We start from the raw sequence: 20,374 nt of genomic DNA, 5'->3' as shown, positions 1-20,374 counted from the left end.
GTGAATTGGCGGTAGTTCTTTTGACGTTCAACAAGTATATACTTTCATTTATGTTGAATAAAACTTTTTTGATTTGATTTGATTTGACAGAGTACGCGAACGATCTGCGCAGCAAGATGCAAGATGAACGAAGTGCATGAGCATGTCACAGTGAGGCCAACAAGCCGCTTCGAGGACGAAGACCCGCTACGACACGAGAGCAAATCATAAGGGATTCGCGGAGGGTTCCCTAGTGTGGCTACACAACCCAGTTCGAAGCAAAGGGAAGTCTCCTAAGTTACAGGCAAAATGGGACGGACCGTATAGGATTGTGACTAAAATTAATGACGTCACGTATCGAATTCAGAAAGGTCTGCGAGGTGTGCCTAAAGTTGTACACGTAGATCGATTGGCGAAATATAATATAATCTAACGATGCTCGGGACGAGCATGTCTAAGGAGGGGGCAGTATTATGCCGGTAAGAGTAACACCATCTATCGTCGAATAGTCGAACGAATAGCAGGATCTAGAAGCACCTAGAACGCTTGAGAAGTACAACACCATCTATTGTCAGATAGCAGAAACACAATACTAGAGATGTGTGGAATATTCTCGATAATTCTAAGGATGTGGTATCGGCTATAAAAGCGTTGCAGGGATGGCACCCATTAGTCAATGATTTAAGGCAGTCTTTCTCAAAGTGGGCGATAACGCCCCCTGGGGGGCGTTTGAAACCTAGAGGGGGGCGTTAAGGGGCCCACGAAAAAATGGGGGGCGTTGATATGGGTTAGGGGGGCGCTGTAAAATTTGTAATTTCATTTACTTTATAGTATTTTAAATTTTACTAAAATTAAAACTCACCTACTACACAATAACGAATAATTAGTTTATATTTCTACCCTGTAGGTATGATGTTATAAAAACTTAAAATAATTAACATAGATTTCGTAGGATAGCCCACACACCGTACGCAATCAAGTTGTAACAAGTTTCTGCGGAACATGATCGATGATAGTTAAAAAATTAGAGCAATTTTACCTTAATTACATTGCACCAGAAATAATTTAAAAAATTAGAAAAAAACTACCATGCAGAGGTTTAAAATATTACACAAACGTAAACTAACACAAATTGAGGTTTTCTTTACTTTCTTTCTTGTTTCTAACATAAGGGCATTTTAAAGCATTTTCCTAGCATTTTATAAGAAATTACTGATGTGAGAATCATAATTTTTATATAAAGTGGAAATACGTATATAATTATTGTTCAAAAACTTGTCTTAGATTATTTTTTTTTACAATTTACCCATTACCGTCCAATGTCAAATAGTATAGTATAGTAAGCCTAAACAGCTCACTTATTGTAAACATTGTACTATTTTATTTCTATATAATAATAGGTTGGGGAAAAAGTTTCTTCGCATTTATTAAGAAAATTCACAACATTTTTTAATATAGTTTATTTACATTTAACTAAAGTATGTCGGTATCATTTTGTTCGATAGCTTTTTGCCATCTTTTAGGTAGGGACATGGTCCCATTGCTATAGAAATTTTGGGGCTTCTGATCAAAATACCGCGACAATTGGTTTTGGCAGTCCTCTCGTGATGTTAACCTGACACTGCCTAAAGAATTCTGCAGAGACCGAAACAGGTAGAAATCTGAAGGTGCAAGGTCAGAACTATACGGCGGATGCATTAACACCTCCCAGCCAAGCTCTCTTAATTTTTGCTGAGTGGCTAAAGATGTGTGAGGTCTAGCGTTATCGTGATGAAAAACCACACCCCTTCTGTTGATTAATTCCGGCCGCTTTCTCTCAACTTCTTGCTTTAATCTCATCAGTTGTTCGCAGTAGAGTTCAGAATCGATGGTTCTGCCTGCTCATAATGTATAATGCCCTTCCAATCCCACCACACACACACGCATCACCTTGTTGCGAGTTAACCCGGGTTTCGCCAGAGTCTGTGAAGCCTGACCGGCCTTTGACCACAACCTTTCTCGTACGTTCTTGTCGTACGTGATCCACTTTTCATCACTAGTTATCAGCTTCTTAAAAAATGGTTCGGTTTCATTACGTCGTAATAAAGAATCACAAATGAGTACACGGTTCATTAGGTTTCTTTCAGTGACCTTTTTTGTGTACCCAGTTTTTTTCAAATGCGCCATAACTATTTTGTGGTCAATTCCCAGTTCTTCAGTTACGTTGTAACTACTGATATGCCGATCTTGCCCCACTTTTTCAAAAATGGCATCGATTTTATCCGTAATAAGGCGACCAGAGCGACGTGCATTTTTGACATCAAAATTTCCGGATTGAAAACGCTTAAACCAAATTTGTGCTACTCTCACAGACACAGCACTAGGTCCATAAACATAAGTTCATACATTTTTAAGCTATTGCATAGCTTTTATCGCGGGCCTTGAGCGCGGCGCCCGAATCATGAAATTCCATAACGAAAAAAACCTAATACCCCTCACCCCGCCTACCATGTAGCTTGCGTTCAACACATTCACACGTTGCGCTTGTGTAATGTTTGTGAATAAGCGCGTGGCGTGATGTCACACTGCATGCGAATCATGAAAAGTCTGCCCATCTCTCTCTCGCGCGCTTTAGCTTATGAGTGTGAAGGGGACAGTTAAGGTTTTGCCTTTATTAAGGTTTAATATAGCGTGGTCTTGTTTTATTATTGTTTTAATATTAAATTATCATTGTCTAATTATAATGTCATAAGTTCATATAAAATGCTATGCAATAGCTTTACCGCCGCAGTTCCCGAGAGCCACACGTTTTTTTTCGCCGGAAATCGCCGGGCTTCCGCCCTTGACTGGGGATGGAGGGCGGGGCATGTCGGAATCGTACCGACTAAAACCTCCTGTCGCTCAACAACCAGCATCCAAACCTCGCATGAGACAGAGCTCATGAAAAGGCAAAGGGGGGAAAGTGAAGTGTTTAGTGCGGAGCACATCTCTCCCATCACCCTCCCCCTCGGGATGCCGGACTGCCGGTCGTCGGCGCCACGACCACCAGCCCTCTCGGTCGGCAGGCTGTCCGAAGCCCGCCTAGATGGCGCCAGTTAGAATGGTCTATCCTACGGAATACCCCGCTGGGTCAGAACCAGGGTGGGTTGGGGATAGCCGGCCTTCCATCACCCGGATGCTCATACGTAAAACGTATGCAGAGCAGCTTGCACGTCGTCTTCTTAGGCCCTCTTCGCCGGTCCCCAGGCCGACATGTGAGGGAGACCCGAAACACTTAGAGGGCCAGGGCTTGGGCGAGATCCGCCTCCCTGGACACCGCTCGACGGGGGCGGGCCTGTGCATCTCTCACGCGCCCGGCGCCTCCTTTTGCGAGATGGTGCACTCGCAGAAGTCGAGCATCGCCTTCCACGATTCGTCGCCACCGAGCATCGATGCCAGAACACTCGGCAACGACAAGTCGTTTCCTATTATTGCGACGAGGACACGCCGCCACCCCTCCCATGCGGGGCAGGTGACGAGCGTATGCTCTGCCGTGTCCAAGTCGCAACCACAATGGTGGCACTCTGCCGTCGGCTCGGCTCCGATCCGGTGCAGGAACTCACCGAAGCAACCATGCCCAGTGAGTACCTGCGTGAGCCGGAAAGTGAGGCGTCCTCTGTCGCGATTCACCCAATTCACAAGAACCGGGCGAATCACCTCGACGGTCCTACGACCAGCCGAAGGATCGGCCAGCCGCCTGGACCATGACTCCAGCACGGACCGCCGAGATTGGGCCCTCCGCGCTCTGACCACACTGGGGCTGGGACGTACCACGTCCCGGGCACGAAGGTTATCCCGCTACTGATAGTCAGCGGCGAGCGCCTCCACCTCCAGGACCCAAGGCGGCGTCCCAGCCAGTACACACGCCGCCTCGAAAGAGATGGTGCGATAAACACGGATGATCCTGACCGCGGTGGTGCATTGCGGCCGTTGCAGCAACTTCGCTACCCCCACGGCCAGTGACTGGCCCCACGCGGGCGCCTCGTATAAGGCCATTGACCGCACCACTCCCGTATAGAGACGGCGCGTCACCTGGTCAGGCCACCCGATGTTGGGAAGAAGCCGGCTTAACGCGCCGGCCACCCCTAACAAACGAGGGACCAGGTTCTGAAAGTGAACACGAAAGGTCCAACGACTGTCCAGAATGAGGCCGAGGTACTTCAACTGCACCCCGACCCGATACGGACGCCTCCAACCACGATATGGGCATCGACAGGTGGCACTCTCCGGGGCCTGTGGAACCGCATGGCCTCGGATTTACTGAGTGTCACGTCGAGGCCCAATCTCCTGATCTCCTGATTTTGCCGACGACATGCGCCACCCCAACGGTGGCAAGACGAGCAAACTCAGCAAAACTCCCCCCCCCCCCCGGGGCACGACCAGCGTGTCGTCTGCGCATACCTTGCCTGTTTACCAGCAGCTTTTCCAGATTGTCACCTCTCTTTCTGGCAATATCTCCAAAGATCTCGAAACTTCTCCGCGCGTATGTAGTGCTGAGGCGCATTGGAATCTTGAGCTCGGTAAGAATGGATTCGTTGGTTCTGTGTTCTGTCCAACGAATCCCGAGCATTTTCCTCCAGCACCACATCTCAAACGCGTCGATGCGTTGGCGATCGGCTTTCTTGAGGGTCCAAGTCTCTGCGCCGTAAAGAAAAATGGAAAAGACGAGGGAGGTGACGAGCTGCTTTTTGGTATTCCTCGAGATGTTTCTGTCCGCCCAAATACGGTCCATTTGGGACATAGCTCTCTTTGCCATACTGATTCGCCTTCTGAGGTCCTTTTCGGAGGATCCATTTCTAGCTAATAACTTTTTAATTATCTTATGATGAGAATCTTATATTAATGAGGAAGATATTCAACAAAAATAGTTTCGTTCTAATAAATTAGCATAGTAATAGTACAGTGAACTAGCAATTTATTTTGGTAATTCTGAATTCAAACAAACATATTGATGAGAAGAATTCATTTTTACTTTGAAAATTTATAAATACACGCTCTGTAGCGATGTATGGACATATAATAATATGAAGAAACAATAATAGCATCTACAAATACATAATTATGTACTACGTGGTACTACATTTACTAAAATTAATACAACATTTATTAATTAAATTAATGAAATTGTGGTTTTAAAGTTTTAGAGGTGTATAAAAAATGGGGGGCGCTGAAAAATAATTGATTTTCAAAAGGGGCGGTAAAAGAAATAAGTTTGATAATCACTGATTTAAGGTGATCAAGTGTTGAATACAGTGTCAACTTGTAATTCGGTAGAATTTTATTTATTCCGAACTTCAGCGCGTAACAGTCCTTTGGATGTTTATTCACAACTTTGCTAAAATAAAAGAGCAGACAGTGCGCTTCATCCAAATATCAGCTCGCTGTTGGACAGTGTACAGTGTCGTGATCTCACACGGGAACATCCGCTGGTGGGCGCTGAGAGAGCTGTGTGCATGAGGGTCAGGTCGAAAGAAAATGAAAGAATATAATTATTTATTTATAACATTTAATTTTATGTGTATTTTCTTTACATTCTCCCTAAAGGTCAACAATATTATAAAATCAAATAAATATGTAACATTCCATAATACATTTACCTTAAATAGATTTATCTTTTACAATTTTATACAATTAAAACAAAAAGAAAGAGGAAAATGCAGGATAAATGTCTTTGGACATGCCCTGATTATAGGCATTTATGTCGCCCGTGGACATCAACAAAGTGCAAAGTGCATGCGTGAGACATTGCGACAGGCTGGTGTTTCCGGCGTTCCATATACTCTACTGAGGCGGTCGTGGCCTCAAGCTTCCTACTATTAGCTTCCATAAGCCTTCACACCGGTTGAGAGTTACCGCCGCTGGGACGCCGGAGGGACCCAACTCGCCGGTTCAGTCGGTGAAATAGGGTTCAAGTTTTTTTTTAATTGCTTAAATGGGTGGACGAGCTCATAGTCCACCTGGTGTGAAGTGGTTACTGAAGCCCATAGACATCTACAACGTAAATGCGCCACCCACCTTGAGATTAAGTTCTAAGGTCTCAAGTGCGCAAGAAATCTTTCACGGACAACACACAGATACCGCCACCGAAATAACAAATTTGTATTATCATTACAGCGACATCTATCGATAGAGGTAACTAGTTGACACACACACGTGGCGCCATCTAGCGCCTGGGTCGCGTGAAACTGTGAGGGCTCACTCTATAATGTTAGTTAATTACATCTTATCTTTATCACATGTTCCCAACAATCGTTTAGGCTATTCAACAACAGAGTAAAGTATAGTTATCGGAAGCGGCGCCAGCTAGCGGGCGAGGCGCCTACCGCTGGTACTGCTGCAGCTTCTCGCAGCTGGGCGTGCGCATGCGCTGCGCGTCGGCGTGCTGCTGCGCGTCCCCGAAGTTGCGCGCCTTCCACAGCAGGCTCTCGCGGTAGTTGCGCTCGCGCTGGCACGCGTGCCGCAGCGCCACCAGGTACTCCTCCTCGATGCTCATCTCCAGCCGCCGCAGCGAGCCCTGGTAGTCCGAGTGGAAGTTCTCCTTCACGTAGTACGGGACCTGCGCACAAGACGAGCCCACGGTGTATAGTGCTGCCGGTGTCTGAAGGAGACATCAGCTGTCTTCCTAACATCACAATGTTGCACTGTGACAGTGACTGTGTTTAGACACCAAGTACATGAACTAAATTCCTTGTATTGCTTGTGATCTTTTTTTAACCTATGCCCTACCTTAAGGGAACTTTTACCTTGAGGTTGTGCGTCTCGCGCGGTATGGGGTACTTGGGTCCGTGCTGCAGGCTGTAGACCGGCTCGCTGATGAAGAAGCCCGACATCATGGAGAGCAGGATGAGCACGAGCACGGGCAGCAGCTGCACCAGGCCGGCGGGGGACTCGCGCGGCTCCTCGCGGCGCCGCCGGTGCGACGGGTCCATGCCGCCGCGCGGGAACGCTGACACATCACACGCAAGTGACTAGCAGAATGATCTACAACAACCCGAACACTGGACCGACTCTAACCTCCAGCAAAGAACATGTTGTAGAGCTCCTCCGCCGTGAAGTCGGACTCGAACCCGCGCGCGTAGTACTGGTGCGTGTGCGTGGCGGGCGCGGGCTCGTCGCCGCGGATGTCGTACTGCTTCCGCTTCTCCGGATCCGTCAGGATGGCAGCCGCATTGCCTATAGCCTGCTCCGTACCGTGCAATCATATCTTAGTAAAACAGGTACTTTATTTCATTATACACTAAAATAATACACAAGTTTACATCGAAGGGTGAATTAAAATTACGTCGGTAAGAGTAACGCCATCTATCGTCGAACAGTAGAAACAAATGTCAAAAGAACTGGTAATATCGAGAACGCTCAGGAGATGTAACGCCATCTATTATCAAATAGTGGAAAGGCATAACGAAACGACTGGTCTTGCCGGGAATGTTCTCGATAATTGTAAAAGTTAAAGATGTGTAGCTCCTGAATGAGTGATATAAAAAATATGCATCACTCACACCGATAGAATGTATCACTATCTCACACTAGCTCCGAATGTATCAGTAGCTCAGTTATAGCTCACTAGATCACTAGCTCATTTGTCTCATAACATGTATCGTAAATTGATGAGCGAATGAAAGGAAAATAATTGTTTAAAAAAAATTAACAAAATACGCTTTTATAAAAAATCCAATTAAAAAATAGAAAATAAATTTTAATAAATTTGAATATAATAGTTGGATTTTCTATAAAAGCGTATTTTGTTAGTTTAATAAACTATTATTTATTTTTCACTTTTTAGTTGAATTACAAATTTTTTTATTTTTTTCTTTGATATTGAATTTTCGTTAGTCCTTAATAAGTATACCAAATTTCGAGTTAATCAAACGTTTTGAAGGGGGTCAAAATCATGTTCAAAGATTCCGTTACAAACATACATACATCTGAAGCTAATAAAAGCGTATTAAAAATGAATGAGTGAGAGAGATGCATTGTGTGACCGGCTAATGAGAAATTTGAATGGGGTAAACTTAATTGAAGTTCAAATAAAACATTGAATTGTAAACACTAATACCAAATAAAACAGACCTTTAATTACAAAGGTAAATGTACCAGATTGAGCTTAGAGTATTGAGCGAAATATCATTAAAACTAAATAGCCTTTCACCTCTCAACATAGACGTAGTGTCTTCAGTGAATTGGAGGTGATAATTGCCCATCTGAATCTGACTACCTTCCGTGATATTATCTTGCGACATTACCAAGCTCAGCAAATAAATAAATAAAATGTTAGCTACAACAGGGGCCACATCAAATGTTTCCTGGTGTACAGTGTTTGTACCTTAAAAGCCTCAGCTGCTCCCGGGGCTCGGTTCTTGTCAGGATGAAGCTGCAAGGCGAGTTTCTTGTAAGCCTTCTTTATGTCAGAATCTGTAGCTTCCTTCGTAACACCTGTTCAACCATATGGTAGTAAGTAGTCATCACAGTCAACAAACAAACAACTTAATGTGTGGCATTTAGTATTCCAAGGTACATTACACCACTTATCATCAATAAATTAATTGTCTCTGCGAAAATCAGTATCACAATGTTGGCTCCATTGTTCAATTGTTCCACAAGTGTTCACTAGAGCACTTGTGGAACAATTGCTTTTTTAACTTGCTTAGCCTTGCGAAGGTCACAATTTCAAACTTGCTACAAACAATGCATTATTTGTAAATCAGAGAACGACTCATTCCTTACTGAAAACAATAATAAAAACTTATTTTGGTTATTTAAATTGTGTTAAACAGCACAATCATTAGAAGTTGAACAGTTGAGTGTAGTGAGAAGCAGAAGATTTGCTCTTACATATTACTCTACTATTCATTTAAGTAAATTTATAGCATACATATGTACGTGCACTGACCAGTAGGTATTGTAATTTAAAAACTTACCCAAGATTTCGTAGTAATCCTTGCACTTGGTCTTGATCCTGCGCACCGCTTCGAGCTGCTCCGTGGTGTACTCGCGATGCTGAGGCTGGTGAGTAGGAGTCTTTCTCTTCCGAAGGTCGTCATTGTCACTAGATGAGGAAGTAGACTTCGAAGCAGTTCCCGATGCAGGCGTAGCACGGACACGAGTCAAAAGTTCCTTGGCACGAGTCGTTGGGTACAGACGCTCGGCTTTTAGCAGAAACCTCTCGGCCTTTTCAACATTCCCAGCTGTAAAGGCCAATTGGGCGATCTCTATACATTTCTCTGCCTCGTCCTTGTTACCTTCGATCGTCATTTTAGCGTTTTTCAAAAGCTGTATTAATTATAGTACTCTACAAGAAGCGAGATGCCTAGAAATCTAATTAACGTAAATGGATTTAGTTGAGTTTTAATTATTCACAACATCACACTCAATAGAATACGAACAACAATGACAGAGGTGTATTATCTATGAATGACAGTATTGCGTCAAATTTTACAGATGACTTTTTTTAATAACATCGCTCTGTCACCTGTCTTTTTAGCTCACTTATATATCGTTTTCGTTTGTTTTTTTGGTGGTACCTAATTGCTAAGGGCTATTCCAGCTACTGCGCTGCGGACGGGTAGGTGAGCTCTTGGGCTCAACCTGAGAGAATTTGCTAACACTGGACCTAGCAAGAGCAGTGCTTCGCAGAACCTACGGCCGTATATGAGAAGAATCTGAGAAGATCCGGCGAGAAACTCGAGTTATCAGTATCAATTTGTTTTTTGAATGAACCTGAATTTTAATACGTCTGTAAATAGTAGTGCTTAGTCACAAATACCGAATAAATCATATTAATCTGATCATCTGATCAGATCTGATCAATCATCTGATCTTCGTCTGAAAAAACAAAAGAGATATAAGCAAAAATTAGAGTTAACTAGAGGGAAAAAAGACGATTATCAATACCACTACAAATATAGTGTTGCCTCTACCCATTGATAAAATTGTAACAATGCTAAATACAAATAATAGTAGTAAATTTTCAGATTTCATTTTCCTGTTATAATAATGGTCCATGAGAATAAATAAATAGGAGTTTAAGCTTACGTAATTTGTTACTTTAAAATGATACAACTGTATAATTTAAATAACTCCGACCGGACACAAATATTATACTTATTCATTAATTTTAACCGACCTCAATGAAGATTTTATCAAATATTTCTTTAATTTTTACATACCTCTAAAAAGTGCTTTCTGATTGAGACTTAAATTTAATGTCTCTCGTACTATAATTAGCATAAATGCCCCAGACATTTTGTTTGTAATTTTTTTAATATATATTTTCCTTTCGCCCTAATAGAGTGCGTTCTAGAAGTAGATTTGATCATTGATTACAAAGTCCGACGAGATTCTGACTTCTCTTTACACCTTCTCTGAAAAATCTTGATCCAAATACAAAACAATAGACTTAGCATATTTCTATATCCATCTCGCATACGCTTGTAGCTCTACAGCAAGCTCTTATTCATTCGATTCAACACAAACATTTTCAATCAATTTCGTCATATGACGTATGACGCATTCTTGAATTGGCTGACAATCAATCGGTTTTGTAGGTACAATTCGTGAGTGTTACACGTTAGACACACCCGTTAGTAAGTTATTTGGACTCTTAGAGCCGTAATAAAGCACTGCAAGGCACGCCCAAACGTTTGAAACTCAAGGAAAAAGAATAAAAATGGCAGTACCGCCGATATACAACCCGGTAAGCGAATTAGACTTTCATCGAAATTAAGCCACATTGAATTTCTTTACAGGGCTTTCAGGGGCGTTATCAACACCGTGAAATGGCTATTTCCGGTCTGGATTGTGTTTATTAGTAAAATAAATATAGATCGTTTCCAAAATCATCAAAATAATGACATTACCATACTTTTTTCAAGGCCTATTTTCCGCATTATCACACTAGCGCGAGCTGGGGTTTAGCAAAAAGTATTTTTTTCTCTTTCATCGTTTACATTAGTCATTACACGTAATCCCGGATATTTGTCTCTTTAGTTCTAGATTTTACCTCACTTGTGTGTAAATGTAACATATTTTTCAACAGTGATCCCAGAATAGCCTAATTGAGTGGTACAATCTATTGTAATTTGACAATTTATTAATTATGTAAACTGTTAGTGTTATCACTGGTGTTAGGTGATGCTATCTGTAGCTTCTGGAGCTCTAAAATCTTATTTGTACGGTTACATAGCCATTGTTAGATGCTCTTAGGTAAAATAAACTTAAATGAAACGATTCAAGAATTCAGTATATCAGAAATTTAACAGAATAACAAAATAAGCACAACGATCAGCTACAGCATAGCTGGGGTCAGTGGAGTCTGTACTCATTGCCTCTCTTGTTAGTGGGGCCTTGAATATGTTGCTGCTATCCTCAATGTCAATGTTATCATTAGTCTGGATACAATAATGCAACAATCTGTGATAATTGAAGTCTCAATATTGTTTTTCAACTATGTCTGTAATAGCAGTCACAATAATATCATGGAAATACATAAGATTATCTGAATTCAATTTATTGCACCTTAATTATATTCTTCACGCCAATGTCTCATTTCATTTGAAGAAGCAGTGATTAATACAGTGTCAGAGAGATGCTTGTGACAGATGTCTCCACTGAACTGTTCGTCGTCACTCAGCTCGATCCTGTGATGAGGCTCCTTATCTTTTGTAATGCAAATTACTAAACAATGAGGTCAATACTCATTCATTGATATTTATTCTCACGCAACCAATAACTATATCTTGTCACATATCTTTAAAGTATCTATTGATGTAATACTGGGTATGTAAGTACATGATGAGGAAACACATTGAAGTGAAACACTAATACAGGGCCTTGAATATTTATTGTGAGCAATTATGGGCTGGCGTAAGGCACTGGCCTTGTGGGGTCTCTTGTCCATGATGCTCTCAATATGAGGGTTCACTGGCCACATGCTGGCATAAGCTGGAACACTGAATAAGCACAGTTTAAATGAGGTTTTAAGAAAATTTATAGTAGTAAGTATCTGCTTGGCCCCAGGCATTGTGATGTCACTATTGTACAGTTGCTACAAGCCATCGGGTGAGTCACATGTTATAGAAGACAGTGATACAAAAAAATCTTTATAGTATTGTAACAATGCTTGTGCTAACCTTCAGAAATGTAGGACTGCTGCAGTAACATGCAGCTGGTTACTCCACACATCAGCTCACAACTTGCACTCTTTAACATAGGAATTGAGTGATGTAGGCATGCAGAGAATTGTGGTTGCCGCTCGAGGAATCTGGGGCAATGTACGGGGCCCTCTGACAGTACAATCATTTAATTAGCATCAAACACATGCCTTAATAAGACCATAACTGTACACTGACGGACAGCATATTGTTGCAGGTGATACCGTGCGTGCACCCCATCCCGGGCGGCATGTACCCGGGGCGCATGCTCCGCATCCAGGGCAGAGTGCCCCCCGGCGCACAGAGGTCAGTCGCTTCGTCGTCGACGACAAACTTTACCCTTCCTTTGACTGCAGCAAGAGTACTGAGTGTTCTTATAATGTAGAGGTTTAATATGTATGACTAGATAATGAAGCTTTGCTCGGTTTTTTTTTGGTAAATTGTGTTTTTAGAAATTATATTTGAATTTGACTGAAATCAAGACCAACGAACAGCACTTCATTTTTATGTATATTTATTAGATACGAATTACATATTGATAAAATGATCAAACAAGAATAATATTTTTCGATCTTACCGACAGAATAATAAAAAAATTTGAACTGGTTATTTAAAGAAAAAATTAAAAAAATGAACAAAACAACATTTTCTGTAAATAAATCGTAACTAGATCGATTTATCGCTCCCGAAATCCCCTGTATACTAAATTTTATGAAAATAGTTGGGAGCCGTTTCCGAGATCCAGATTATATTTACAAGAATTGCTCGTCTAAAGATATAATTTAAGATGCACGTTGTCATGTAGCGGATGTCGCGTTGCGTGTGCAGGTTCGCGATCAACCTGCAGTGCGGACCCAACACGGACCCGCGGGACGACATCGCGCTGCACCTCAACTTCCGCTTCGTGGAGATGTGCGTCGTGCGGAACCACCTCAGCAACATGAGCTGGGGCGCCGAGGAGACGGCGGGCGGGATGCCGCTGCACGCCAACGGGGAGACCTTCGAGGCGCTGGTGCTGTGCGAGCCGCGCGCCCTCAAGGTACGTCCCCCCGCTCCTGACGCGCGGGGCGGTGTGTGTGCCGGTCCCCCCGCTCCCGACGCGTAGAGCAGGGGGTCATGCAGCGTGCGTGTGTGTGTGCAGGTGGCGCTGAACGGCGTGCACTTCTGCGAGTTCCCGCACCGGCTGCAGTACCAGCGCATCTCGCACCTCACGGTGGACGGGGACGTGCTCGTGCAGTTCATCGGGTTCGAGGGCGCGCAGCCCCCGCCGCCGGCCAACATGTACATGGTGCGTCCCCAAACCCTTAGAGTTTGCGTACACTAATGCAATATTTAAAAACGTGTTGTTATAATTCGCAGTCGGAACCCCCCGTGTACGGCGGGTACGGCGCTCCGCCCCCCGCCTACGGAGCCCCGGGCTACGGTCCGCAGCAAGGTACATATAAACTTTAGTACAAATGGTTGATTGCTTTATTAATAGAATACTAATATCGTTACAATAACTAATGACAGTTCAATATAAGCGAGGTAGTGGGGGGGGGGGATGTCTCTGGGACTCCACCGCCGGCCGCGACTCTCTGTAAATAGCTTCGCTTTAGCTCTCGAGTATTATCGATGTACAGACGGACTGTCTCGCTCTCGCGCGATACGTCCGTCCCTCTCGCACACAACTCCCCGGTCTGGTCTATACATAAGGCATGCGTTTTATATTTTATTATCTGCATGACAATAACACTAACAAATTGAGATGACAATAATGTTTGTGAAGCATATCGTTGTCTCTCTCTCGCTTCACTCGTTTTGAAGTGAGCGAAAGAGACGAACGTCGTTATGTTGGGTGTGTCTTTGAACGGGCTTCAGACGATCATTTTGACGCGAGTGTAAATATTCTGACCGAACCAAGGTAAGTGTATATTTATTTATTTATATATATTTGGTGCTTGTGCGATCGGCTCACGCTTGGCTGTGACGTCACCGTGTGCGTCACGCGCTGGTTGTTTGGTGTCGTGTGTGTCGGCGCCGCCCCGGGCCGTCTGTTGAAATGCTTATAACACATTAACTTGACTAACGCGTCGCTGTGTAGGGTCGCTGCAACTAGACTAGTGGAGTAGAGTGTAGAGTGTAGTGTAGTCACTGGTGCGACACTTGTAATGTTTGTTTCCCTTGCTCGCAGGGTTCTACTGAAGAGTCCGGTAGGGGCGCTCTCGACACCCGCTCCGAGGACTGCCCCCTGTCACACCCCCACAGACGCGCCCTCAGACTCATCACGACGCTTGACAACTTGCAGACGCCCCCCGGACCACGCGACCCCACCGCGACCCCCACCGCGGCCCCAGTCTCTAAGTACCGCGACACTTCCCATACAATAACACGTGTAAAGCCGCCAGTAAAGGTAGAGACACACAGAGTACACTCGTGGGACGCCTTGAGTCTTGTGTGAGAGAGCCTCAAAGAAAGCCATATGATCCGTTTCTACACATTACGGCCTCACTGGCATCACATGTCCACCGACAATGATAGTGACAGTGTCGGTCAACGCTCGTGGCACGATATGGAACTAACACACGAGACGTCCCCTCGCGGACCCCTCTGTGGGTCCATTAGTGGAATCGATTAGTTCAGGACATTGAATGTTAAAATGCAATTTATCCATCGCCGAGTCCGTGTACAGCCGGACTGAAGCGAGCAGATGAGATTGAGCCTCAGAATGTAATCGTTAGAGAACCCGCCTTTAAAACGCGGCGCCGCCTTTCATGTTTATGTATGAAATTGATCAATGCTGCGCCCGGAATTGCTGATGACCACGAGCGACTTGCTGAAGGCAACGAAAAGGACTACTCTGCACACGAGGAGGACGTAGCACTGAACTCGGTGTGTCCCTACCTTTAGTCATTCTCCCGCAGGACACGAATAATTCATCCACTCATTGTCGTGTAGTTAGACTGTCGCGCGAGCGCGGGCGGGGCGGGGCCGGCCGCGTTGTACGCACGTAGGGGATCTTAAACAAACTATTGTATAAGTTGAAGTAATTATAAGCGAAGTGTTGGGGGCCTCGCGGTGGCGAGGTGGCGGCGCGACCACCGGCACAGCATTTACTAAGATATACGTCTATTTAAATCAAACAATGTCACTAACGCGGTATCGTGGCGGACCCCCGCCGCACAGCAGGGGGGTCGGGGGGGGGGACCCGCTAGTGTACAGGCTGCATTGATGATAAGCGCCAACCTAACAATATTTCGCGCAGCGGTTGCAATGGATTTATACATTTTGTTAATAATTTTTTTTTGTCATTTAAATTTAAATTATACTTGTTAATAAAATCAATTAAAATAAAATGTGTGACTTTTACGTTTTTATTTTCCTTTAATCTAAGTTGTGAAGGATCCTGACCGGACCGCGCAGTAGTGGCTGCAGCGTGTGGCAAGGAATCACCAGGAAAGGCTTATGCCAGCCATAAAGCAATGAAAGGAGCCTGAAATATTCGCTTAAGAAGTGTCTTGGCTTTGCCAAATCCGCTCAACACTGACCGGCGATTAGTGCAGCGCACATTGCGTTCCCTCGGCCGCGGGGAGCGCGGGGGGTTGGGGGGGGGAATAGATGACCAAAACCTCGCCTCTTTGTTCGACGAACTCTTAGAAAAGCCCATTCAAAATTCCGCTCACTTTGATAGTTTACAGATTAGTTTAGTCTATAGATAACTTTGATTTGAAGTGGAGTCTGTGAGTGAAGGTCACCACCACAGAAAGGGTGTCCATATTGCGTGAGCGCGTGGCATCCACAGATGCGAGGTAGACATCTCTGGGTGTCTAGCGGGCTCCCCCGGCACCATGAGTTACAGACACGACTCATTGTCGATGACAAGACCGCGGCCGCGGCGCCCTACCCTCCCCCCCGCAGTAGGCACGCGCATCGCGCCGCTCATTAGAGTTTTATTTATATATTAATACGTGAAGCAAAAACTTTATGCCCCTTTTTACGTAAATTGCGCGGACGGAGGAGTATGAAACTTCCCACACTTATAGAGAATATAGAGAGGGAATGCAGAATGATAATACTTTTTTTTAATAATAATAATGCATAAAAATACAATAAATCAATAAAGAAAACATTACACACACTACCGTGTATTTGACACACACATATATGTATATGCATATTATTTGTTTATTTGTCAAACTTTTCCAATTGTTTAAAGTCTGTAGTCCCAAATTGAGAATAGATTAATATTGTTTGTCTTTAATATTATTTAATTATAGTGTATTGTTGGCGAAATCTGTGATCATAGAAGTATAATAAATAGTCTTTGACAATAGAACCGTAATAATGTTCAAACTTATAATTTCAATTAATTATAGTCGAATTTCGACTACTGCGGGACCTCTATAGTAGAATTATTTTGCCCGGCTAGGGCGGTGAGCATGTTCCATTATCGATACAAATAAATGAGTCATGGAAGGCAGGTACACGGCGGCGGGGCTGTATACGAAGGATGGTGAGACATTGTTATGTCATTTGTACTTACCTGCAAGTTATAGTACATTATGTCGAAGAGAAATGTGTTTTTATGCATTCGTTCTCTGAATTTCTTTAGTGACACAATGCCTAGTCCTTTGTTTTGTATCAAAACGGCAGAATTTATTCAAAATAATATTTGCACGTGTGTTCAAAATTTTCACTGAAATAAGAATAGATCCCGAAAAGTTACAAAGTGTTAATTTCTGCCGTTCTCGTTAACTCGCTGCGGCGATATGTGGTGTAAGTGTTAGAACGCTTTATCTATTTTTTCTTTAATTTTGATCACTAGCCCTCAAAATAAAAAAACTAAATACACTATCGATAACGCTTATCGACAACAATAATGTGCATCACTATGCCCGTCCGTAAGGCTCGTGAGTGGAAGATTTTATTGTCTTTTTTTTATTTATTTTTCCTACCTAAGCTGATAGCCTTAGGGGCTATTTCAGCGTAACCTTAACTAGTAGGTGAGCTCACGGGGCTCAAACCTGATGACGTTGCTAACACTGGCCCTAGCAAGAGCCGTGCTTCGCAGAATCTACCACCGGATCGGAAACGCGACCCACTGAGAAGATCCGGCGAGAAACTCAGTGGGCTGTGTCTGAGAGTTGAGTGGAAGAGAGAGCGAAATATTCGCTTCACCGCTCCGATTTTTTATGACCCAAACTGCACGGACAAAATAATTCTAGTATAGTTTAAGTAATAACAGGAGTGTCTGTATCGCTAAAACCTCTGTCGCTTGAGGCTCGGCAGCGCGTCGCTCGACACTGACGAGAGGTTGTCTTGTTGCAGGTTACACGGCCGCGGTGAGTACCCACACCCTCGTACTGTAGCAGGCTCGTCGGCAGACGCCGGTAGCACCCTCCCAGCGCTCTAGTGAGCAGTGACGGTCCTTGTGAGGAAGAGACCTCAACCTCGCGTCTCAAGGCTCTCTCAGGGCGACGCTCACGTGCTCACAAACACATTTATTTATTTAAAAAACTACTGCCACATGACAAACATTTAACATTGAAAATAACTTTTAATTTCCGGCCTGATGCATGTGACAGTAATGGCGTACATAACATTGGCGATTCATCGGCTCGAATATGGATTACAATAATAATATTATAAAAAAGAGAATATCCAATGAAAACACACTTTGAGATTGAAATTTAACAAGCAAAACAGTAATATTTGTTGTAATATTAATATAAATGTCTAATAAATGTCATATCATAACAAAAAATAAAAGAAGAAATGTCAATATAATATCAAGCAACAACAAGTCAGTTATAGAACAACAAATGATTAACTATTAAAGTATATGGTGCGTTTTTGATGTGAAAAATCTATAGCCGCACGTAAAACCGATTTCTGGCGTGGCGACGCATGCCGTGGCGACGCGTCGCCATGCACAATCGACTGTGCGATTCTCTCCCACTCGATCCGGCGTTAAGCCATCTCTCTCGCTACACTGAGCTCGGATACCTATAGGTAGTGTATACTCCGTAGTGTATACAGTGTTGTTTACTACAGTACACATTACCTGTGGTTTGACATATTTAGTTCCTATCACAATCTGTTCTTTTCTGCATATTACTTGTACAAAGTAATGTCGATGTTTCACATCTGCCAGGCGTCCCGTGACGGCTCACATTTTTTCTTTCTTTTCTTATTTTGTCGTTAAACACACGCAACTTATCGTGGAACACATCGAGATCGGGCATTACTGTGACACTCATCAATTATACTACGGAGAGGTGCTTGCCGTCCCTAATTAGACTTTACAGGTGGGGTGTAGAAAATATATTTGAATTTCCCGCGAGGATAGGTAACACATAACACATCGCCTCTCCGTGTGACAGGCGTACGAGAGTCCGACAGCGGCGTACGGGCAGACGGTGCAGGGGGGAGGGCGGCGCGGGCTGGGGACGGGGGGCGCGGTGGCGCTGGGGGCGGGCGCGCTGGCCGCGGGGGGGCTGGCGGGGTACGCGCTCGCGGGCGGCTTCTCCAGCGACAGCGCCGCCGACGACGAGGTACGTACGGGGGGCTGCGGGGTGGGTTGGGGGCGGGGTGTCGTGCGGCGACTGACCTCGCCCGTTGCTCCCTGGTGCAGGTGAGCGCGATGGCGGAGTCGGTCGAGTTCGGCGGCGACGACTGGGCGGAATGAAACAGGGCCCGCCTGCTCCTGCCGCTGCTGAGGTTCGCGTTCCTCCTGCTCGCGGTCAGGGCCCTGCTCGTGCTCGCGCAGGTACTCTACTGGTTCTACAACTTCGAGTAGACATGAGGTCGGACCGCAGCACGTTGAGCAAGCCGTGAGCACTCGTGAGCACTCGTGAGCATATAAAATGTTATTTATGTACAAAGCGATCCTTGAGCGATGCGAAGACACAGTACGAGCTGTATCTCGAATCCACGCCGCATTACTGCAGCACTGAGCTACGTTCTCATCATACATCCGACCTCATGTCTCTAAAGCTATTTATTAAAATGAATATAAATTTAATTGTATCGTGTAATATTAGGTATATATAAATGTATATATATGGTAGTGGATTTAATGTTTAGTAATGTTCTGTGTCGTCGCTGTGTGAGCTCTTCATTCGCGAGACGGGGGTGCGGGGGGTCGCGAGCGGGGAGGGGGGCCGCGTTGTCTCACATTGAGATATAAAGTCGTGGTGCATTCGAAGTGTACTCGAAGTCGAAAAGACGGATAATGTTCCATCGTGTGTCTTAGTCGAAAACAATATTTGTCTGTAAAGTTATAAACGGAACTCGTAAGTCGTATTGTTGACGTCACACACACAGGGGGGGGGGGCACGAGTGAGAGGGGGGTGGAGGGGGGGGTCACGCTTGTCTGTACCACGTATCGGTTGAATGAGTAGTGTACGCCAGCTGAACCTCTTCGATGAGACTACGGCTGGCACTGGTTGTGGTCGCGGAAGTAACACTCCCTCCCCCCCCCACTCCCCTGCCCTTCCGGACCCTAGGAATGTATATATCGGCATACTCACATTTCCCTCGCCTTTTCTCTGAGAGCTTCAACACGTGTGACTCACTTATCTCACAATAATGCTCACGGGCGCTCACGGCTTACCTGTTATCTATAGGTGTCTTTATATGCCCAGCAGCTAATATTGAATAGTTTTAAGTATTAATTTCTGCTAACAGTCCAGAGCTATGTAGTACAGTGTAGTGTGGGGGGCGTCGCGTCGGCTTGCAATTGTATTGAATACAGGGCTGGCACACGACGTGCATCGGTAGTGAAGTGTTACGTCAGCCCGCAGTGGATGCGCACAAACGTTGCGGGGCGTTGACCCCGGGAGCGACCCCCCAACCCCCCGCGGGGGGGACCCGCACGCTATTGAGCACTATACAAATATTATGTATGATAGTAATGTAAATGTTTCAAAAATGTTTATTTCGCAAATTACTCTTGAAGGTAGATGACTACGTACCAACACCAAGTGTTTTAATATTGTGCCTAACGTTTGGATAAATATAATTTCTAAAATATTATAAATACATGTGTGTATGTATATATTATTTATTTACCTGCCATGTGTATAACTAGCCTTGAACGAAGCGCTCTTCCACTGTTCCACTGTAGGAAAGTGCGGAGAGTGCTTAGTTGAAGGACATTCCGCAGCAGTGACGTACGCGCGTGTCGGTCTATAGTGTAAGTGTAATAAATTATTTAGACGTTGACTTGGCTTTTATTACCGAACTCT

The 20,374-nt window shown here is 44.4% G+C and overlaps 2 protein-coding genes across 2 annotated transcripts; one reads left to right on the top strand and one right to left on the bottom strand.

Annotated features, from left to right (window-relative positions):
• Window positions 1-5,527: 5,527 nt before the first annotated feature.
• Window positions 5,528-9,323, bottom strand: DnaJ-6 (DnaJ (Hsp40) homolog 6). Its single transcript, NM_001163911.1, is given in 5 exon segments — window positions 5,528-6,553; window positions 6,741-6,943; window positions 7,012-7,177; window positions 8,321-8,430; window positions 8,916-9,323. Coding segments are annotated over 5 exon segments (1,050 nt in total). The 5' UTR covers window positions 9,250-9,323; the 3' UTR covers window positions 5,528-6,316.
• Window positions 9,324-10,481: 1,158 nt separating this feature from the next.
• Window positions 10,482-20,349, top strand: LOC101739986 (galectin-4). Its single transcript, XM_038019708.2, has 8 exons — window positions 10,482-10,690; window positions 12,364-12,452; window positions 12,975-13,185; window positions 13,288-13,434; window positions 13,506-13,581; window positions 17,454-17,467; window positions 18,509-18,679; window positions 18,760-20,349. Exons 1-8 carry the CDS (start codon window positions 10,664-10,666, stop codon window positions 18,811-18,813), a joined length of 789 nt encoding a protein of 262 aa, XP_037875636.1. The 5' UTR covers window positions 10,482-10,663; the 3' UTR covers window positions 18,814-20,349.
• Window positions 20,350-20,374: the final 25 nt, after the last annotated feature.

The sequence above is a fragment of the Bombyx mori genome, chromosome 24, assembly GCF_030269925.1.
Source record: "Bombyx mori chromosome 24, ASM3026992v2".
Lineage (NCBI taxonomy): Eukaryota > Metazoa > Arthropoda > Insecta > Lepidoptera > Bombycidae > Bombyx > Bombyx mori.
This window is presented reverse-complemented; position numbering and strand designations above follow the sequence as displayed.